Source organism: Chionomys nivalis, chromosome X (genome assembly GCF_950005125.1).
Source record: "Chionomys nivalis chromosome X, mChiNiv1.1, whole genome shotgun sequence".
In the NCBI taxonomy this organism is placed as follows: domain Eukaryota; kingdom Metazoa; phylum Chordata; class Mammalia; order Rodentia; family Cricetidae; genus Chionomys; species Chionomys nivalis.
In genome coordinates, this window is record NC_080112.1 from 35,288,332 (window position 1) to 35,312,407 (window position 24,076).

Below are 24,076 nucleotides of genomic sequence, written 5' to 3' on the forward strand. Positions count from 1 at the left end.
TTTTAATACTGTTATTGGTTTAAACTGAAAATGTTCCCCACAGGCTCATGTTTTGAACATTGGTTTCCCAGGTGGTGGTACTATATTGGGGGACTGTGACACTTTTAATAGGTGAGACCTAGCTGGTAGTTGGCTAGGGTAGATCATTGAAGGCTATAGTGTGTTTCCCGGTTCCAGTATCAGACTGCGTACTTCCTGTACTGTCTTTCTACCTCCCAGGGAACAGAGACTAAGGGTGCTATATAGGAGGGTTACCTTGTTGGAAGGAGAGCCTTCCTCATACTGGCAGGTCCATGCAGAAACAAAGAGATCTATAAGAATCTACTTATAATATACATATGTGATAAAGAAATCGTGTTTGGGATGTAAATATAATTTGTGTAAGTTGTGAAAATCAATAATAAACACAGAAAACTTTACAAAATGGACAAGTACCTTATCAAAGATCAAAGAAGCCAATAAATACATGAAAACAGGCCCTATATTATGTTATCAGAAAATACAAGTGAGACCATGTGAAATACTGCTGGACACCCACTAAAATACCTGAAGTTCAAAATTAATAAGAATGAGCGAACACAGATAGAAAAGAGCAGTCAGTACCCTCTCTTCCATTGCATATAGAAGAAGCATATATTGCATATTGCATATAGGAAAACCAGTGGAAAGTCCCTTCAGGCTCTGTCCATATGTAATGTTATGACCATGGAAGTTCACTTTGACATGTTTAAGTTCAACTGTAGGCACAAAGAAAGTTGACATCAATCATTCTGAGTGAGATAACCCAGACCGAGAAATACAAACATGGTATGTTCTCACTCACAAATGGATATTAACTGTAAAATAAAGGACAGCAATGCTACAATCCACAGACCTAGAGAGGCTAGAAAACAAGGAGGGTTCATGGTGGTGGGGTACCCAGATCTTCCTGGGAAGTGGAATAAAAGAGATTTCTTGAGTGAATTGAGGACTGGTCGGGATGGGAACATGAGTGATCAGCTTGGGGGGTGCGGAACTGTGGGAGAGAGTACTGAAACAGACTACTGGAAAGGGGTGCATTTGGGGTCAGATAAAAATCTGGTGCAAGAGAATCTCCCAGGAATCCACAAGGAAGACCCCCAACTTAGCAATAGTGGATAAGTAGCCTGAACTGACAATCTCCTGTGACGAGCAATTTTCATCATAGAGGCTTCATCCAGCAACTGGTGGAAACAGATGCTGACCCACAGCCAAGCATTAGGCAGAGTTCTAGGAATCCTACAGAAAAGGGGGAGGAAGGATTGGAGGAGCCAGAGGGGTCAAGGACATCACAAGAAAACTCACAATATTAACTAAACTGGGCTCATAGGGACTCACAGAAATTGAACCAACAACCTGCATGGGACTGACCTAGCCACTCGGCATATTTGTTACAGTTGTATGGTTTGATCCTTTTGTGGGACTGCTAACAGGGAGAACAGAGGCTCTCTCTGACTCTTTACAGGTTCTTGGGACCCTGCTCCTCATACTGGGTTGCCTTGTTCAGCCTTAATACATGGAAGAGGAGGGTACTTAGTATTACTGCAACTTGCTATACCCTGTTTTATTAATACTTATGGGAGACCTGCCCTTTCATAAACAGAAACAGGAAGAGTGGAACGAGTAGTGGGAACTGTGAAAGGATGGAGGAGAGGGACTGGGAGGAGAGGAGGGAGGGGAAACTGCAGCCAGGCTATAAAACAAACAAACAAACAAATGAGAGAATGTTGACATAAATTTCAATTGACAATAACCCAAAGTAAATGCAACTCAAATGTTCATCAATGGCGGAATATGTAACTTGTATCATCCAAAGTAAACTATCATATTTTTTAGAAAAAAAGAAAATTAACTATTGATTCAATAACATGGATATATACCATGACTTGATGAAATTCTAACATTATAATACTGTGTTATTTCATTTAAATGAAATTCAAAAACAGGCAAAAATCGGGAGGTAGACGCAGGTGGGTCTTTTTGAGTTTGAGGCCATCCTGGTCTACAGAGTGAGTTCCAGGACAGACAGGGCTTCACAGAGAAACCCTGTCATAAACAAACAAACAAAAAACAAAGCAAAGCAAAACAGGCAAAGAACATCCAAGGTGGTTCAGCCCAGAAAGGTGACTACTTTTAAAAGGAGATAGAGTGAGCTTTTAGTTGAACTGGAATCGAGAAGTTGCCTGGGATATTGTACTTTTATTGCTAAAATCAAGTAGTTCTGAGCAGACTGGGATGATTTGTCATTCTAGGAAGGGACTTTTTACTGGAAAGGGACAAAAAAAAAAAGTCTTCTGAGATGCCAGAAACATCCAGGATCCTGTAGATGGTGTTTCTGAGTGAACCCACATGTTACATTTTACCCAATATACTTAAGATTTATGTAATTATGTAATTCATACTTTAATTAGAAGTCTTTAAAAATAGCTATTTGAGCTGAGTGTGGTGACACATGCCTGAAATCCCAACACTCAGGAGGCCAAAGTTGGAAGATCATGAGTTTAAGGCTAGCCTGAGTGATGGAGGAAGGTCATTGGTTAAATAATAAAGAAACTGCTTGGCCCTCATAGGTTAGAACATAGGTGGGTGGATTAAACAGAACAGAATGCGGGGAGGAAGAGGAAGTGAGCTCAGACGCCATTTCCTCTCCTCTCTGGCGCAGACGCCATGCCAGTGTGTTCCAGAGCAGGCACGATGAAGCTCCGACCCAGGATGGACGTAGGCTAGAATCTTCCTGGTAAGCGCACTTTGGGGTGCTACACACACGAATAGAAATGGGCCAAGCAGTGTTTAAAAGAATATAGTTTGTGTGTTGTTATTTCGGGGCATAAGCTAGCCAGGCGACCAGGAGCTGGGGCAGCAGGAACACAGCCCGCAGCTCCCACTACAGAATGGCACCCAGACGTGGATGACTGAATCCACTGAAAGCCTGAGAAAGCTTGGGAAAGATTAGAGTAAAGCATGTTTTCTTGGTAGCAGCAGTTTCTCAGGTCTGCTCTGCTTGCTAGAGCCAAGCAAGCACTCTCATGTAAGAGAGGCTTCCTGACTCAGCTTTAGCTGCAAAATCCTGCAGCTCATTAAGAGGGCCTGCCATGAAACACTTAAATGGTATTGATAAAAGTTGACTGCATGCTTGTTTTCAGCCGTAGCAGGAAAAAAGTTGTGCTGTTTTAAAAATGCCGGCTTTGTGGGCCATCCTGCCAGGGCAAACTCTGATTCTTTGAGGCAGGAGGTCAGCTACAGAGAGAGCATTTGAGTGTTGTAGCTTGTTTGCTGTCAAGGACCTTGAAACGCCACAGAGTTGTGGTGATAAACATGGCTACAGCCGGTACCTCCGCCATGAGGCTGGAAAGCTAAGGAATGGGCTGGATCTAGCTGGCAAAGCCACGGCTTTAATCCTACCCATATTGCTCAGTAATTTCAAAGCTCGTGTGGTCAGAAAAAGAGAGATATACAGTAAAAGAAAGATTCAAAGTCAAAGAAAATGTTTAAATGATTTACAGTGTGTTAAAAATATATGCAGGCTAAAAATTAAAGTTCTTCAAAGTAAAAAAGGAAGAAAGAGAGTAGTTGGGTGTGGTAGTACACACCTTTAATCCCAACACTTGGGAGGCAGAGGGAGATTTACCTCTGTGACTTCAAGGTGTGGTAGCACACGCCTTTAATCCCAATGACTGGAAGGCAGAGACAGAAGGATCTCTGAGAGTTCAAGGACAGTCTGGTCTACAGAGTTATTCCAGGACAAATATATACAGAGAATATAAAATAAAAGTAAAAATAAACAAAATAGAGTTAAAATAAAGCTGCACAAAGATGGAAAATACACAGAGAATCTTGATACTGTATGCTATTATGCTCTCTTTGAATTGTTTGAATGCTGAGGAAGGAGCAACAGATGCTAAAAGATATTTGTTTATAAATGTTGCTGAACTAATCCAAGATAGATATTTTCAAAATACCTTGACTTCAGAATTTGGATCTAAGGATATGATACTTTGGAAAAGAGTTTCTTCTTTTGTTTTCACAGAGAATGAGACTCTATGGATTGCTTCTTCGATCCCAATATAGTATGATAGACCACGCCCTCCTGAAGGGTTGCTGTGAATACCCTTAAAAAATTGCTTCGCTCAACTGCCAACTGAGATGAACCTAGCAGACAGGTTATCCAATAAAAGACCCGAATAACAGTGCCCCCATTCAGCAGGAAGCAGTTTGGAGAGAAAAAACTGCGCCCATGTTCCCATATATTGTTTATAAATGTTCTTTTACATTTAAAGGGGGAGATGATATAGATGTGAATAATTTGCATTGATATGAATCTTGGTTTACTGACATTAATTTAAGGTCAATTTTATTATATGTATATGTATTTCTGATATTGATTAAGGTATTGTGATTGTGTAGTTCACTTAAAAATGTAATGTATATAGGTTGTTAATGGATAATTATCAATAATAGTCAAGCTTGTTGTCATGTTAGTTAGATTTTCTAGATGTACATAGATATATTTTAGATAGGCATTCTTCATATCTTTCAAAGATTATAGAATATGGCATTTTAAATGTTTTAATAACTTAGGGTTTTTCATGACAATGAGACACTCTGCTCTTGGCAGCACCAATCTACTTCAAGCAGAAGATGGGCATCGAAGAGGCACCTTATGGAGGTTGATAGCTATTTGGGCAAGAAACTGCTCTTGCCTGGACTATTGTATAAACTGGACACAGAGAACCTGCAGAGAGAGGACTACTGAACTTGCCTAAAGGTGAGATGATCTTTTGGGGTTCCTGATTCATGAAAGAGTCTGCGAGACATTCTACAGGACACAGCAGATAGTGACTGAACTACCTTTGAAATTTCCTGCTTCATGGAAATGTCTTTAGATACTATGGACCTGTAGGCCAAAGATGGATGCCCCAAAGGTACAGAGGAACTTTGGGTGACTGTTCAGGCAGTGAGATGTCTCTGTGATTTCTAGAGTTTTGTAAGTTGCTTACTTCTCATTTACTTAGGTAATATTATCTCCTTCTGGAGTCTTTGATGGAGTTGAAGAATAGATAGTTATAGTTTTCCTTAGTTATGATAAAGATAAAATAGATGTAAATATTGTAACTGTAATTTTTACTTGATAACTGTTTTGCTATATGTAATTTTGCTATCTTAAAGTTAAAGCCTTCCTTTTTTATTGTTTAAACAGAAAAAGGGGAAATGATGGAGGAAGGTCATTGGTTAAATAATAAAGAAACTGCTTGGCCCTGATAGGTTAGAACATAGGTGGGTGGAGTAAACAGAACAGAATGCTGGGAGGAAGAGGAAGTGAGCTCAGATGCCATTTCCTCTCCTCTCTGTGGCAGACGCCATGCCGGTGTGTTCCCGGGCAGATGCAATGAAGCAAGCCGCCAGGTCAGACATGGTGAATCTTTCCTGGTAAGACTGATGCTACACAGATTATTAGAGATGGGTTGATTGGGATATGAAAATTAGCCAGTAAGGGCTAGAGCTAATGGGCCAAGCAGTGTTTAAAAGAATACAGTTTGAGCCGGGCGGTGGTGGCGCACGCCTTTAATCCCAGCACTTGGGAGGCAGAGGCAGGCGGATCTCTGTGAGTTCGAGACCAGCCTGGTCTACAAGAGCTAGTTCCAGGACAGGCTCCAAAAAAAAACCACAGAGAAACCCTGTCTCGAAACACCAAAAAAAAAAAAAAAAAAAAAAAAAGAATACAGTTTGTGTGTTGTTATTTCTGGTGTAAAGCTAGCCGTGCAGGAGCCGGGCAGGACGAAAAGCAGGCCCGCAGCTCCTACTACACCTGAGATAAATAGCAAGACCTTGTCCAAACCAAACCAAACCAATCAACCAGCCAACTAAACAATCAAAAAAGCAAATCCAAAACCAAACAATCCCAACACTTGGCATTGTACAGAGATTTAAAAAAGGCTTGTTGAATAAGGTCATGGGAAGAATTTTGGTGGCTAACAAACTGAAGGGTCTGCTTTTTTTAAGGTTTGACTGTCTTCTTTGCCAGATGATGAAACTTCCATCTGAAAAGAGTGGAACAAGGTCTGGTGACTAGCAGCAGAAAGCCAGCGGCACCAAACAAGCTTGTACTCTTCTGAACCAGACCCCCAGAGACTTTGCAAACAGTACCTCTGGGCCATGGGCAGTAGATGCAGGTATCAGAAAAGACTTAAAAGCACGTTTTAGATATTCCAAAGGAGCACAGGGTGGATTAGAGAAATCAGCTCATCTTGGATCATGGTAAATATCCTAAAGTAAGGCTGTAGTGGGATGATTTAGAAACTTCTGGGAGGATACTTGATATCATGGAACAATGGAGAATTCTGTTAATCAAGTATTTCCTAACTGGCTTTCTTCTTTGACCTGGTGATTTTATTTCTTTTTAAATCTCAGAAGTGAAATGGACTTAGAATATATGTACTTAGTGAGATATTCAACAATGATTCTTAGTATAACACTGAACATCTTGACTGCAACAAAACAAAGATAATGCTAACTGGGTTTGCCTGGAAACTAATAGATAAATTTCCATGGAACAATAAGGTTTTCTTTTTGGCTCTGTCCCATGTAGAAATTTTATTAACAACGGAAACTAAAGTTCTGTTAATTAAAACTGAGGGTGATGTGTACTTGGGATGATAGTAGTATGAGAAAGAATCAGACTCAGGAGGCTAGAGAGCTGGCTCAGCAATTAAGATCATTGGCTGTCTTTCCAGAGAACCAAGTTTTGGTTTCCAGTGCTCATAACTATATGGATTGCAGGGAATCTAAAACTGCCTTTGGTTTCTGCAGGCACTAGCATGCATGTAGTGCACACATGTACATGTATGCAACACACACACATTAAATAAAAATAAATAAATATGACTCTTTATAAAAATCAGGATCAAGCTGGTAGACTAGAGTAATGGATTTAATCTAGGATAATATTTAGTGGGTTAAATTAAATGTTCTGTTCTTATGAACTAAAATCTATCCACAGAGTTTATAGTTGATATAAAGATGAATACACTTCAATATGAGCGCAATGGGCAGATGGGAAATAGGACTAGGGATCTTTAGACTAGAGACACAACAACTTAGGAGGACAATCTTAGAGGAAATGAATAGAAATAATTTATATGTAGGAAAGTTACAAGAAGATAGATTGACAGTGCATTTTTTAGGAGACTTCTGTCCCAAGACAACCTATTTTTTTCTGAAGGAATGAGTTTTCTGTCATTGTATGGTAAGGTAGATAATCCTTTGTTGTTGTTGTTTTCCCCTTACTTTAAATAGTGATGTTTTAAGTTTATTTCAAGAACCTATGACATATACTTGACAGAAATCTAGCTGCTCCTGACTCTTGCAGCTCTGCCTTCCCCAGTGTGATGGACTGTATCCCCTAAAACTGTGCCCCCCCAAATAAACTCTTCCTTCCCCTCTCAAAAAAACTTAATTATAGCCGGGCGGTATATCTCAGCACTTAGGAGGCAGAGGCAGGCAGTGAATTAAGTCCAGCCTGGTCTAAAAGAGCTAGTTTCAGAACAGGCTCCAAAGCTACAGAGAAACTCTGTCTTGAAAAACCGAAAAATCAAACCAAAGCAAAAACCTTAATTATTGAATCAGTGTGTGTGTGGTGGGAGCACATAATATGGCACTCACGTGGAGGTGAGAAGACACCTTGTGGGAGTGTGTGGCTTCCTAGGATTGAATTCAAGTCCTTAGGCTCGGCGGCAGATACTTTTACCCACTGATCCACCTTACTGGCCTCAGACATTTATTTTTATCTTGTTCAGCTTGTTTACAAACTGAGAGTAAATTTACTTCCTAACAGACAGGAAAGGTTTAGGAATCATGCCTTCCACAGAAGTCTAGATAATATTTAGAGAGGAGAGTTGACTCAGTTGGAAAAATTATGTCTATTAGAAGTGGCCCTGATTTCGTATCTTTTTGTATTATTCTTCCACATGAAGGATCAAACTCTTTTGACAGCTGCCCAAGACAACGCTGCACTGATTTCTAATTTTCTGCTGAACAGTGGTTTGGTAAAGACTAATAAATCATATACATAGTGGTAATATGGAATTTTCTTCATTGTTATTTTCTCCATATTACAATTTCAACACCTTGCTTCGTGATCTAAAGATTGCTGCTAAATCCCTCATTTTTCTTTATCTTTTTATTTTTGTGTCTGACGTTACTGCAGTTTGATTAGAGAAAGTGGTCTTTAATATTTATAGTTCCAAAAATTAAGAGGTTTTATGGCCTAATAAATACTTTTAAAACATGATGCATAAGTTGGTTCTGTAATTTTTTCTTCCATATATCTTTCTTTGCATATAGAAAGTATTCAGTAATTACAATGTTTAGTCTCTGCTTCCTTTGTATTATGTGAAGATATTTGTAGACACAGTCAGTCCAGAGGCCTCTAAACCAGATCACATTTACAAAAAAAACATCGGCTTCATGACTGCAGGTACTTTTCTCTAAGCTATTCTGTATATGAGTACCTATTCTAAATAAGTAGTTCTAAATAAACTATTTTTCCCTATATCCAAAGAAGTCTGGAAAAGTCTAATTTACAAATTATTTATGGTAAAATGTTAATGATAACTCATACAAAAATACAGTAATTGTGGCGCTAGGAAGTTGGTTGAGTTCATAAAGTGCTGTCTGTGAAAGCATAAGGGCCTGAGCTCGGATCCCCAGTGTCCATATAAAATCTGGGGACGGTAGCATACATCTGTAACCTGAAAGTTGGTGAGTAGAGACAGGATCCTAGGGACAGCTCTAGGTTCAATAAGAAACTATGTCTCACAGAAAAGAAAACGTAGAGATGCGCTTTAGGGAAATCCTGATGCCAATTAAATGAAATATAATAATTATAGCAACGTACTATAATAAGACTTATTTCAAAGCTATGAGCTATTTGCTTCTGGCATTTCCTGCTTGATATTTTTTGAATCACCGTGGGAACTAGAAAATGGAACTACAAATAAAGGAAGGGCTACTGCATATCAAAAGAGGGGTAGTGAGATCTCTAACGAAGCATTTCATAGCAAAATGAAGGCTTGATGTCTTTTGAGGGGTTTGGCTCACTACTGTGCAAATGCCAGGCAAGGTTAAAGCCCTGTGTAGATCGGCCCCCTTTCATCGTCTGTCTTGACTGTCCAGACTTCAGTTCTCTTTCATCTGGGGGCTTCTCTTTTTCTTTTTTTGAGTAACACATGGGCAGGCCTAGGACCTGTCTCATGCTTACTTTTAACTTAGTCTTCTCTTGCCTCCTTTTTCTTCTTAAACTTGGCCATGTTGAGCCTGAAAAAGCCTTTCAGCATGTTTTGTTTTGTTTTCATTCATGAGGTTCATGAAGAATGATTTAGGAGTTATTTTATCAGACCGCGTGGGTGACTTACTTGCCCCTTTATTGCCAATCCACAATGCAAAGGACGGTCTGGAAATTAGTATGTAAAGTGTCTTAATTTTGTAGTCGTGAATCTCATATAAAATTGCATCCATGATAGCACTTTGTCATTTCATGTCTGATATCAGAATACAGATAGTGCAGTCTGTCACCACACTTGAAGTGCCATCTTCTAGAGTTTAGGTTCCCTCCTAGTGTCCTTCCAGTTCTGTAAACATCCCTTTAGATATTTTTTTTCCAAGTTTTAAGGACTAATGTTTTTTTTTATTAATTAATTTATTTAATTATTAAAGATTTCTGCCTCTTCCCCGCCACCACCTCCCATTCCCTCCCCCTCCCCCAATCAAGTCTTCCTTCCTCCTCAGCCCAAAGAGCAAGCAGGTTTCTCTGCCCTGTGGGAGGTCCAAGGACCACCCACCTCCATCCAGGTCTATTAAGGTGAGCATCCAAACTACCTGGGCTCCCACAAAGCCATTACGTGCAATAGGATCAAGAACCCATTGCCATTGTTCTTCAGTTCTCAGTAGTCCTCATTGTCCATTATGTTCAGCGAGACCGGTTTTGTCCCATGCATATAAGCATCCCCCTGAATATTAACCTTCATCAGGCGATGAAAGAAGACAGAGACAGAGACCAACATTGGAGCACTGGACTGAAGTCTCACGATCCAAAGGAGGAGCAGAAGGAGAGTGAGTACGAGCAAGGAACTCAGGACTGCGAGGGGTGCACCCACACACTGAGGCAATGGGGATGTTCTATCGGGAACTCACCAAGGCCAGCTGGCCGGGGACCTTTAGATATTTTTGAGCTAAATCTAAACAAAAATGAATTCACCTCGTTCAGCAGTTACAGATTAGCCTATATTATTGATTGAATGATTAAACTGTGTTATGGTGAATTTTATCTATTAAAAAAAAAAAAAGGAAACTAGGAAGTAAAATTGCCAGGCGTCCTGGTTTAAGCAAAGACGTTGAAAGACTCTGTAATGCCATCTAGTGGTCAAAAAGCTCCTCGTCCGTCTAGCGCAATCTCCTTGGAGGTTTCCCCGACCTGCAAGTCCCAGGAAGATGACTGGGTTCTTGAAGGAATGGAAGACAGACACGATGGAGGGTATGTTTTTCCCTCTCCAACACCTGCCTGGCTGGGATTCTTTGCACTTGGCACAACAACAGAGGAGGCCTTCTTTGTGATTTTACAAACAAGCATATCGTGAAAAACAGTGTGGTGTTCTTGGCTGCGCTGCTGTTTGGGGAATAGCAATTTAGGCTGTGGGATATTTCCATTAGAACAATGCAGGAAAGTCACGGTTTAATTACTGTAAGCGCTGGGAACACACAGCCACATAAGCCCTGAATTTTCAACTTCCTCTTTATTCTTGATCCTGCCACCATCTTTGGCAGCTCCCGCTGTAAATAGTTTGTGGTTCCAGGGAGTGTCCTTGTGACAGAGCTGTACTTGGCTCTGTAGGAGGGGAGCCCCAGACTCCAGAGTCTGCCTCTAATAGTGGTGACCACTGGCCCTTTCACCCATGCATACTTTATTACCAAACAAGACACAGTGTAGAGATCTAAGGTCCACTGGACAGCTGGATGGCTCCTTGGCTCAGTTCACTTCCATTTCTGTAATTTTCCCCCTCCTCTCCCCTCTGCCTTTCCAGTTCTCTGAACAAGGCCTGCTAGTTTATTGTAGCCTTTTTTTTTTACCTTCCCCAAATATATGAACACACACACAATATACAGACACAATGTTCTCTCTCTCTCTCTCTCTCTCTCTCTCTCTCTCTCTCTCTTTCTCACACACACACACACACACAAGGGATCTGGCTTAGATCACTGTTACAAAGTGGCACTTGAGGAAATGAGAGTTGGGGTGGGCAGCTTAAGTTAAACATTGACAGATGCCAGGGCTGGCTTGGCTGGTAGGTTGAGCTGGCTCTGGGCTATTTGGTGTAAATTGAAAGATGAGGTACATATCCTTTCAATCCATCCCATAATAGCTCCCCATTTTGTTCACAAAACTCACACAGCCGGGCGGTGGTGGCGCACGCCTTTAATCCCAGCACTCGGGAGGCAGAGGCAGGCGGATCTCTGTGAGTTCGAGACCAGCCTGGTCTACAAGAGCTAGTTCCAGGACAGGCTCCAAAGCCACAGAGAAACCCTGTCTCGAAAAACCAAAAAAAAAAAAAAAAAAAAAACTCACACATAAATAAAAACAGGATTTCCCAACCAGAAATAAGGACGCATGTTTGATGGATTGTCAGAAAAACAGGGCAGAGCTGTTCAGCCAAGTCAAGGATGAATGGTGTCAGAGGTCTCAGTTTTTTCTGGATGAGAATAGGAACGGAGGCTGCTTGTTTGGAATGCTATTGATAAGGATTCTGTAGCTATATTTGACCTCCAGGAGAGGAATAGCTGGGTATATGGTTGGTTTTATGATCTTCCACAATACTTGATCATTTGTAGACAATGTTGGAGTGCTTGTGTAGAGTCTAGGCTAGATGACTTACAATAACCTAAATCATATACAAATAGCTATACTTTACTGCTTAGGGAAAGACAAAAAGGAAAAAAGCATGCCTACAGTTAATACAGACACTTTTAGATTGTTTTTAGGTAGTTCCTCACTATGTTGCATAGACTCATTTAGAATTCCTGAGTTTCAGGGGTGCTTCTGCCTCAACCTCCAAAGTAGCTAAGACTACAAGTGAGAACCACAAATTACTATGCATCTGTGATTGGAAGAATCCAGAGATATGGAGTTCATTAATATAGAAAGTTGGCAGTATTAGGAACATCTGAGACAGTTAACAAAACACTATTGTTATTATTATGACATAGAATTGCACTCTTGGCTTTGTACTCAAATTGTTTCTTGGAGAGCTGATAGTGAAATGCTCTCACTGTCAACATTTTGGCCTAGGAGGTTAGCTGTCCATCACATGGCTCTAAAAGAATGGAGTCACAAGATAGGCAAGTATTTTAATGACTCTTTCTTCCTTTTTTATTGACAAACATTCACTGTACCTAGCACTGAGTTTAACAAGGACATATTCATACTTGGACACAATGTTCTTTGATCACATGCACCCCATCATACTTCCACTTATTACTTAGCTAAAGTTCACATAACATTTAAAAAAAAGTTCACGGTCAGGTGTGGTGGTGCATGACTTTATTCTCAGCACTTGGGAGGCAGATCTCTGTGAGTTCCAGGCCATCCTGGTCTACAAAGCAAATTTCAGGACAGCCAAGGCTGTTACACAGAAAAACCCTGTCTTGAAAAACCACACGCACATAGAAAAATGTTCATATATATAGCACGAAGTTCAACACTTTAACTATTGTTTCTTTCTGTAAAATGTCTCACTATGCAGGGCAGAATGGTTTCACACTTGCCAGCGTCCTGCCTCATCTTCCCAAGTGCCAAAGCTACAGGTACGCACCACAGTGTCTGGGCACTTTAGTCTTGTAAAACTATACAATTCGATGGGTTAAAGTACATTCACATAGCTATGAAAATGTCATAAATACCTCATTTCAGAATCTGTCATCCCCAAACGAGCTTCATCCCAACAATACTCACTCTGAATTCTCTCCTATTCTTAGATCTTGTCAACCACTAATTTTCTTTTTGTCTCTGTTCATTTGCCTGCTGAAACCATTTCCTATAAATAGAATCACACTTGCCCTCTGGTGTCTGGCTTATTTTATGGACCATGTTTTCAAGGTTTAGCTGTGTGGATGTGAATCAGTATTTTTTCCCCTGTTATGGCTGACTAATAAATAGTTTGTGGTTTGGACACAACACATTTTATTTAGCCATCCATCAGTTGATGGACATTGGGGCTGTTCCCACCATTTGGCTATGATAAGTAGCACTGATATGAATATTTACTATAACACTGTTTTAAAGTCTGGTTTTCAATTCTTCTGGGTTAGGCTAGGTGAGGGATTTTTCCCTTCAGTGTTAGTAGAAAAGGATCTATTTGAAACTAAATTTTTCTCAAGCTAAGAAGAGGCCTGTGAGTGATAGTCAGATGAGTCCTAGGAGTAGCAAAAATTCAAGGGCAGATAGCTTTTAGATTCCAAGGGCAAAGGTCTCTGGGGAAAAGTATGACAAGAAAGGGAAAAGATGCTGCCAGAAAAGAATACTGAGAACTTTGATCTTCATGAATAGAAAAACAATGGAGTTTTTCCTGAATTTATAAACTGGTTGGTGATATTTTTTCTGTTTTTTAAATAAATTTTTTCTGTTTTTTAGGTCCAGTGGGGAGGGCCAAGGAAAAGTGAAAATAGTCTGGTTTGGGCTGTTTTATTGAGTGTTGGGAAGAGATGTTGTTTGGGTAGGAAGAAGGGAAACTCACAAGCTACATGTCAAATACAAAATAAAAAAGCAGACAAAGAAGAATTTTGCATAATGAATAAAACAAAGAGGCTCAATTGTTACCAAAACTCTACATGCATTTCTGTAGTGATGGGGCTTTTCTAAAGCATTTCCTATCTCTAAGAATATGAAGATGAAGGAATCAGGCAGACAAGGAGCATGTACTGCTGTTTTAGAAATGAGAGAATCCAGGATCTCGCAGTACAACGGTAGCATGTCTGCCTCCAGAAATGAGAAAATCCAAGCCTAGCCCAGTACTTGGTGATGGTAAATGTCAGGTGCATCTGTGAAGTAAATGTGGCAGAGCCACAGAAGTCAAAGAATGTCAGAACCTGGAGGGTCTTATGTCAAAACAGAGTAGGGTAAATCTAAGGCTTAAATTCAAGGCCATTGGTCAGTGAATAAAAGACTTAAATCAGTAGTACTCTGGTCCTTGTCCCCATAGAGACTATCATTGCAACATAAAAGAGTTGGTAGTAAAAGTGGTCTTATCTGTCTCCACCACTGAGCCAAAAGACAAGGGCAGGAGGTTGTGTGTGATTCATCTCCAAATCCACAGCTGAAGCACAGTTGTTGAACTTGTTGAATGTTTGAATAAGAACCAGAAGCACCCAGTTCTTCTTGGGACTCTGTTTCTTCTCATTCTGCCACAAGTTTTAGTGGGAGATCCTAGATTCAAGCACAGTTTTTATATTCCATGGAGCTCTGGCCTATACCTTGTTGTCTACATACATGAACACAGGTGACCCTAGATGTATCAGAAGGGTGCTTTGAACTTGTCAAGACCCAAGGGATAACTCACATCTATTGTTAATATGGAAGGGTCTAGAACTCAAAGGGAAAAGACTTTACCTGAGTCTAGAGCAGTGGTTCTCAACCTGTGGGTTGTGACCCCACTGGGGTCACATATCGGTTATGTACATTATTATTCATAACAGTAGCAAAATTACAGTTATGAAATACCAATCAAATACTTTTATAGTTGGAGGCCACCACAATATGAGGAACTGTATTAAAGGGTCTCGGCATCAGGGAGTCTGAGAACCACACTTGTCTAGAGCCTAAGACTCATCTAGCCACATTATAATGTCTTTTGTGGGAGGTGTGGTGGTTGTTGTGCACACAGATAAGCCCTAGGGGAACCAGGAATGTTACAGGGTTACACAGAACCCGTTTTCACCCATAAGAGTGGGAGCAGAGATGACTGATGATTTTGTACTATCTGTGTGGTCAAGATATGAGCTCGTCAATGAATCAGATCTGTCTTTCTGGGAGATGTCACATATACTTTACAAGGAGTATTATCAATGTAGTCATGTCTTAAGTTTTCTTGTGCACACGGGATTGAGTTATTTATCAACAGGAAGTTATTTACCAAATTTTGCTGTGTTTAAAAACTCAAAAAAAAAAAAAACCCTCAAATGCCCGAAAAAACTATTTGTGTTCATATTACCAAAGTTTGAACCAACACTGGCTACTTAGTCATGCTGAACCAAACTACTGCTTTGCTTCCCCACAACAGAATTGCTCGCCTGTGGATGTAGTGGTAGTAGAGATCCCCACAGACTTTAGAATTTATCTTGAACACTAGAAACTTCCTTCTTTTGCTGTTTCCCAGTTTCCAGATGGAAATGTTCTTGCCTCGAGGGACTGTGTACCTCGGGATGGACTTGTAAACAAGAAGGTAGGGCAGAAGGACAACCTTGGGAAGTTCAGCTTTGTCCAGTGTCAGATGGTGGCTTTGAGACCAACCCTGCACTCTTCCTGATGCCTGCTTTCAAAACAGTCTCTACATGTACCAGTCAGATTTGCTAAAGGGGCAGAGCATGTTGTGTGTGTGTGCGCATGCACACACAAGAATGGTGTAGGAGGTCCTTCTGTATTTGTGTTGATTTTATTGGTTGAATAAAGAAGCTGCCTTGGCCTTTTTGATAGGGCAGCCCTTGGGTGGGTGGAGTAGACAGAACAGAATTCTGGGAGGAAGAAGGCAGAGTCAGAGAGAGCTGTCATGAAGTCGCCAGAGTCAGACATGCTGAATCTTCCCTGGCAAGCTATGGCCTCATGGTTCTACACAGATTATTAGATATGGGTTAAAGCAAGATGTGAGAGTTAGTCAATAAGAGGCTATAGATAATGGGTCAGGCAGTATTTTAATGAATACAGTGTCTGTGTAGTTATTTTGGGCATAAGCTAGCCAGGCAGCAGGACCAGGCCCACGCTGCTCGTGGACTGGACTCCACCTTGTGTCATGGTCCTCCTGCCTTTGCTGGCTGAGTACTGGGATTATGGGCACACACTCCCATGTGTGGTGATTCCCCAACTATAACATTATTTTTATTTTCATTGCTACTTCATAACTGTAATTTTGCTACTGTATGAATTATAATATAAATATCTGGATTTTCTGATTGCCTTAGGTGATTCCTGTGAAAGGGCCATTCAATTCCCAAAGGGGTCACGGCCCACAGGTTGAGAACTACTGAGCTGTGAGCTATGAATGAATATCTCCTGCCACCCCTCATTCTACCAAGGCCCACACTCACCTGCACTAGGTCAGGTGTGAGTCGCTTGGCCTGCAGCCATTTCTGGAACCTCCTTGTTTTTCGCAGGATGCGCTCAATGCTGCAGGTTTTCGGAGCCGATGCAGAGGCACATATTCTCCTGTCAGAGATCTCGCTTTGGTACTTGCTGACCAATCGAGAGACCTCTACAGGGCGCCAGGTTTTCGAATCATCCGAGTAATTTGCAGCATAAGAAGGCAAGTCCTGAGGAGGCAGTCTCAGGTGGGAAGTCATCAAGTTGTCAAAGCTGTGGAAAGAATAGGATAAGCCTGTGAGGCAGAGGTGAGCCAGGGAGACGGGGCAGCAACCTGTTGGAACATTTCTTTCCCTTTGATGTGTTCCAAACTCCTTTTCCAAGAGGATTATCTGGTTTTGGCCAAGCTTAGAAGTTGGCATGTGATGTCAAAAGAGGTCACACAAAAACTACCCTCTTCCCCCAGTGTACAGATGGGACAACTATGGCTCTTTGAACTTCAACCCCATTTAAAGACAATAGCTTTACACTTCTGTTTCTTTTAATGCCCCACTCTCACCTTACACATGTAGAAATTGAGGCTGTTAGAGTCTAAGTATCTTGCTCAAAATGGAATAAAATGTTGACAGTCAGAGGTATAAAGCACCAAATCTATCCTTTACCTACTCTGCTTGTCCAAACCACCCATTCTTTGACCAATGCCTGGGTTCTGGAAATACAGTTCTACAAGAGGCTCTTGGGCCTGAACTTGAGAGACCACTCCACCCCCATATCCAACACCAAGGAACCCCATCGACATTGATTTAAGCCATCAGCACCAAGCAAATTTCAGGCATCCATGGCAGCTTCATGTCCATTAAGTCTGAAGCCATCTGGCTCCAGCAGGTGTGTGACAGTGCTCTGTGGCGCAGTCAGCTTTGAACCCTTTTCAGGGGAGAGGCACTGGACTCCTGTCATCTGCTGGTTTTCTAGGCTCCATGGTTACACTTTCTAGCAGAGTCATCTCTCCAGCTGTGCGCTGACATTTCCATTAGGGAAGAATGTTGAATCTGCTTTTGATTTATGTCTGAAAAAATTACTCAGAAAAAGTTTGCATTCATTATTATTAACTGAAGATCATATTGCAAGTGAAAGTCAGACTATATCAAATACTGAACTTAAAAGGGCATTTTCCATTCTTGTTATTGAGCACTATCGGGCAGTCATTGGTAATGAGTTTTAGCTAGTATATTTTCAATGAATTACCATTTCAATGAATCCAAAACTGTATATTGTTTTATTTTCTTACTCATATAATTCATTGTTGTTCAAAGAGATTACAAGTTTTCCACTGATTGCTTGTTAATTGCCATGCTGGGGAGGAATCTCAGGACCTTGCGTTTGCTACCAAAATGTGCTACAACTGAACCACACTATCAGTTCATTCCTAGTATTTTGATAGGAAGGCAAACCACAGAAAAAGTTTAAGGACAAAAGGTCAAGGTCAAGAAAGAATAGTCGGAGATCCCAGGTTTCTGAGTCCCTTCTGTATTAGAGCGCCAGTCTCTTATAGTTGGGAAAGAGCTGCCAGCAATCTGCTTCTGCAGTATAACAATGCAAACAGCAATGGATGCAGGCCCAAGAGGTTCTGTTTAAGAATCTTGCCACAGGGATATTGAAGAAGAAGAACTTGAAAAGTGTCATCACAATGGAAGTTTGAAGACAACTGTGGAGAACCACTTTCCCCTCTAAGGAGGATTAGAAAGGGCTCAGGGCCCAGAAGACAGTCCTGCTTTCATTGGTTTCTCCTGCTCATGAAGTTCCAACCCCACAAAGGTCCTGGAACTTAGAATTTCCAATGAGAAACAGCAACTTAAATTTATGAAGCCTTTAAATATGTCATCTTCTTTCCTAAACTATGTGTATTAATTCATTTAATCTTTTGGTATTACACCCAGGGTATCAGACATACTAGGCTCTACCACTAAACCACATCCCTAACACATAATCTGTTGTAGGAGGCTGCTTGTTCATTTCCCAGTCACCTAGACTCCCAAAATAACCACACAGAAACTATATTATTCGAAACAGTGCTTGGCCAATGACTCTAGAGTATTTCTAGCTAGATCTTACATATTAAATTAACCCATTTTTATTATTTTATATTTTACCACGAGGCTCATGGCCTACCGACAAGGTTCCTGCTGGCAGCTTGTGTCTTTCTCTTCTGGCAACTCCATGGCTTCTCCCTGACTCCATCTTTTTTCCCCCAGCATTCAGCTTGGTTTTACCTGCTTAACTCTATTCTATCCGATCACAGACTCAAGCAGTTTCTTTTTTAACTGATGGCATTCACAGCATACAGAGGGAAATTCCACATCACCATAATCCTTTCAATATACCTATGATGTTGTTATCATTACAAATTGTTCAGACGAGGACCCAGAGGCATGGGATGACTATATAATGTTTCCAAAGATATTTGACCAGGACTTGGAAGAAGTAACATCAAGCCTGCAAAGTTTGCAGCCCTCACTGTGTTGTAATTGTTTATTCCTATATAGTCCATTTTATGAGTTAGCTCATGGGAGCAGGTCAATAATATTATTAAAAGCCAGAACCAGTGAGTCCTGAAAGCTTATTCTATTCTTACCCCCTATTTCCATCTTGTTTTGAGGATGAAAAACTGAAGACAGATATATGTGGCTTCTCTGAAGAATCACAGACAATTACTCATAAAGGGAGGCAGCTCCTAGGGATTCCTTCAGCCAATTGGTAGAGTTGAGGGGAGAGAGACTTCCTACTCTATGGGGCCATGGTTATTGTTCTTTTTCTCTGTTTTCATTTTCTGAGGAGGCTTGATGAGATGACAACGTGTCTTTGTAGGTGATCTGCAAGTTCAGTGATGGCTGAAGGGATTTCATAATGAATTTGAAGAAAAACAGACAGGTTTTCTCCCATTCAAAATGGTGTGACATTTAGTGCTGCAAAGGGGAAGCATGTATCTCACAGTATCAACTGCCTACTTCACAGACTAGAAGAGTGTTGGTGAAAACGTGCCCTGCTCTTCATTCATCAAAATGCCACTATTCTGGAGTTTGGAAAACAAAACAAAACAACAGCATAAAATCCAGGCACCTTTGTACTCTTTCTTTTGAATGGAGATCAAAGGCATGATTGAGGTAAGGCTGGCTGCAAAAAGGGCAGATCAGCAGAGCCATACTTCCTCAGAACTGGAGAGAATCAAGGTGAGTAGGGCAGACATGTGGTTACTAGTGGTGGTGGTGCTAGGGAAGACGGAACTAGAATTGGAATGAAGTATTCTCTTTTATTATATTTGCACATACCTTTTAAAATATTTCTTGTCTCCTCTTTTCATGCCCCAGATTTATGCTGAACCCCCAAAAACCCATCTTCTTTCTAAAACTCTTGGGATACAGTCATGATCTTTAGCACAGTCCACAGTGATCTTTCAAGGCTCATCACCTGCTGTGTTTTCATTCTCCTTACACATTAACTACATCATTTCAGGTTCCTGACATGCCCTTCCCTTTGTCTGAAACACTTTCCTCCTGTTTCTTCTCTGGATGGCACCTATTCAACCTTTTAAATCCTTGACAGGTACCACTCCTGATCTTTATTTGTTTTGTTTCTATTTGAGATGGCTCTCTTTCTATATTTTCCCATGACATTCTGCATTGGACATTTTATATATTGTGCTTTAAATATTACTTTGTTTGTCTGTTTTCTCAATAACAAGATTCTCATAGAAAAAGATTTCAACTTTATAACTCAAGAGTTTAATAGAATGCTTCCTACCAAGTTGTTACTCAATATCTTGTAGTTGGATGAATGAATGTTTGGATGTATAGATGGACCATGGTGGCTATTTGGATGAGAGGAGAGAGATGATCAAAGGACACAATCATAGAATGCACAAAATGATGGTGGTGTAGAGAAGAATGTATGGAGGACTTCCTGGATGAATAGCCAGTTGGACAGTGAATAAATGGGCACATGGATGAATGGATGAATGGATCGTATAGGTCCCAGAGCTGACAAGACTTCTGAATTGGGGTCAGAAAATAAATTAAGGCAATAATTACTGTTCTCTTTGTTAAGAGCCAATCTTTACTACCATCTTGAGTGGATTTCAAATTACCTGAGACATACCTCTGGGTATGCCTTGGAGGGCGTGTCTAGAGAGGTTGGACTGAGGTAGGAGGATGCACTCTGAATGTAGTAGCACCATCCCGTGTACCAGGGCTCCCGACAGAGTCAAAGGGTAAAAAGGAGGATGCTGACTGAGCATCAGCAAACACCTATTTCTGTTTCTCATCTGCCAATACTATGCAGTCAGCTGCTGATGCCTCCTGTGGCTACAGAGCTGCCAAGTGTTCCCTGACACACCTTCCCTGCTATGATGAATTGGATTACTCTCAAACTACAAGGCACAATTAAACCATCCCTCCATTAATATACTGTTTTTTTTTTTTAATCATGTATTTGGTTACAGAGAAAAGAAAAGTAACTACCAACTCTTTCTTGCAGGGGACAAAAAAAGGAAAGGGTCGGCAAAAAGCAAAACAAACAAAACCCAACTTTTTTTCCTGGCAAGCCCTTCACTAGTCAGTAAGAGGTGTATGAACATTCTTTAAGGTTTTGAGAGTAAGAATTAGAGATGTTAGCCCAATTACATGTAGTCAGGAGGATGAGATAATGAATCAGCCCTGGTGCAGGCCCAAGATTCCCTAGGAGGGATCCTGGTCATACATGCCTCCCAGAATATTTCTTTCTTCTCTTCTCTCTTTTGTGTGCCTCTGCATCACACTGAGCCCTTGAAACATTCCGGATCTTTCCAAAGCACTTAGGGTATAGTCATGTTACTTAGCACAATTCACTATGACCTTTCTAGGCCCACCATCTACTGTTCCCCTTATAAACTTGCTTTGATCTTATGAAGTCCCTGTTGACTCTTGAATAAACCACATCTTTTAGGTCTCTGTCAATATTTCTAAAACACTGCCACTAAGTACCCTTGCATGCACAGTATGGACAAATATTAATAGATCTAGTGGTTGGAAGTATCACCTCAGTTCCCTGACACCCCTTTATACATAGTCTGGAAAATTTAGTCGGGGGCTTCACCCCAGCCCCCTGGCATCCACTTTTGGAATCTTGGACACAAATCTCTGTTCCAAGTTCCCTCCCATGGGAGTTGCCTCAGTCCAAACTCCAGCTCCGAAAAAGTCCACCAAAAGGCTACCCCTCCCTAGGGAGGGTCAAGGAAGCCCACCAAATGGTGACCCCTCCTCAGGGAAGGTCAAGACCACTCTCACAGGCTATTTAAACTACCCTCTAGAAAATAAACATGTGGTCTTCCCTTTTCATCTCTGGTGGTCATTTCAGCTTTTCTCCCTCCCCTTTGTGTTTTTCCAGGACCACCCAAGAGTGAAGGCACTCAATTAAACCTGGGTATATTTTAATTCAGTTTGATTTGGTCTGATTGGTGGAGAAGTTTGTTTAAGAAAATAATTAACATTTGTAATATTAATATATGTAATAACATTATTTATTAGTATTAATATCAAATCAAATATTTGTGAATGTGCAAGAAATGAGCCTTATAGATAGGAGTACTCTTTCAAAGATGTATGCATGTATATATGTGTAGGATTTCCAAATATTGTTTATAAATGTTTCTTTACATTTAAAGGAGAATATGCTATAGAGATCAATACTTTGCATTGGTATGAATCTTGGTTTATTGATAAAAATTTAAGATCAATTTTGTTATATATATTTCTAGTCTTGATTAAGGCATTATGTTTGTGCAGCTCATTTAAAAATACAATGTATAATTAAGAAATATAGGTTAATAGTCAAGCTTATAGCCATGCTAGTTAGGTTTTCTAAATATATAGAGATATATTTTAGTTAGGTATTCTTCAAATCTTTCAGAGACCTTCAGAATATGGTATTTAAAATGTTTTAAAAAGTTAGGACTTTTCATGACAATGAGACACATCTGGTCCTGGCAGTACCAATTACTTCAAGAGGATGATGGGCATCAAAGAGGCTTCTCATGGAGCTTGTTAGCCATTTGGGCAAGAAACTGCTCTTGCCTGAACTGCTTGACTGGACTTGCAGGACCCACAGACAAATGACTGCTGAAGCTACCTAAAGAAGGTGAGCAGTCCTTTGGGGTTCCTGTTTCATGAACGAGTCTGCCAGACATTCTACAGGACAACAGAAGAAAGTGATTGACAAACTGCCAATATAGGTGGAACTATCTTTGACATTTCCTGCTTCCTGGAAAAGTCTGCCAGACACTATGGGCCTATAGGCTGAATATGGGTGCGCCATTGTTACAAAAGAACTTTAGATGACTGTCAAGGCAGTGAGATGTCTCTGTCAATTCTAGAGTTTTAGAAGTTGCTTACAATGCCCTTTATGTTTACTTAGGTAATATTATATTTTTCTGGAGTCTTTGATGGAGTTAAAGAATAGAGTTATAATTATAGTTTTCCATAATTATGATAAAAATAAAGTAGATATAAATATTGTAACTATAATTCTTGCTTGATACTGGTTTTGTTATAAGTAATTTTACTGTGTTAAAGTTAGAACCTTCCTTTTTATTTAGACAAAAAAGGGAGGTGATGTGGGGTTCCCCTCTTTATGCTGTGAATGCCACTGGTTAATAAAGAAGCTGTTTTGGCCTATGATTGGGCAGAATAGAGCTAGATGGGAAAATCAAACTTAATGCTGGAAGAAAGAAGTGGAGTCAGTGAGACGCCATGTGGCTGCTTAATGTGTAAGCATGAGCTAGAAATATGCATAAGCTAGGAGGCCATGCAGTGCTGTAATTAATATAGTTTTTGAGTGATTATTTTGGGTAGCTGGGAAATGAACGAGCAGCGTCCAACTATGTATACATACATACAATCCTAAAAATTAGTTTTTTTATTCATATATACAATTTTTCAGAGTTTGTCACAGGGAATTAATGAGAGGCACAAACTCTTGCTGCAGTAATTCTTGACACATCATTGTTTATAATATTGAAAAAGTGAAAAAATTCTATTGTCTCATGCTTGTGGGTTAGTTAAATATATTATAGTTGGTTGCTGTACCAATATCATGAAGCCATTAAAATCAAATTATGGAGGAGAATATTGAATAATGTAAATAAATATTCTTCACATACTATTAAACTCCCTAGAGAGTATTGGATCTTTATATGGGTGGACATGTGCATGCATGCATAAGTGTGTGTGTGTGTGTGTGTGTGTGCACATGTGTATTTGGATGTAGATGCTACTGTTTGTATGTATGTGTGAAGGTCAGAGGTTGATGTCAGGTGTCTTTCTTAACCATTCCCCATTTTGTTTTTTTAGACAGCCTCTCTCACAGAACATAGAACTCTCTGTTTCAGTTAGGCTGGTTGGTTAATGAGCTTGAGGATCTTGTCTGTCTCTGCCTTCCCAATACTAAGATTATGTTTAAAAATTTTTTTTTTAGCTATTGTCTGCGAGGACCTAGGTCAAGGAACAGTTCCTGCTCCTGCACTGAGGCTACCCACCCAGAGGGGTGAGTGTGCACCCACCCGGTTGGAGGGGAGTGCATGGTATCTTCAGCTCCTGCTGCAGGGGCTTCTTGGCTCTGCACAACTCTACCCTCCCCCCAAAGTTTGCCCTTTTGTCTACAGGGTCCTTCAACCTCCAAGAGTCCTGTCCCTGT

General features: G+C 40.5%; 1 protein-coding gene across 1 annotated transcript in view; it reads right to left on the reverse strand.

Annotated features, from left to right (window-relative positions):
* Positions 1-24,076, reverse strand: part of Dipk2b (divergent protein kinase domain 2B) — a 50,984-nt gene that overhangs the window by 15,046 nt on the left and 11,862 nt on the right. The window contains exon 2 of the mRNA XM_057760051.1: positions 16,363-16,627. Coding sequence (XP_057616034.1) covers positions 16,363-16,627 — 265 coding nt within the window. The remainder of the gene's footprint in view (positions 1-16,362; positions 16,628-24,076) is intronic.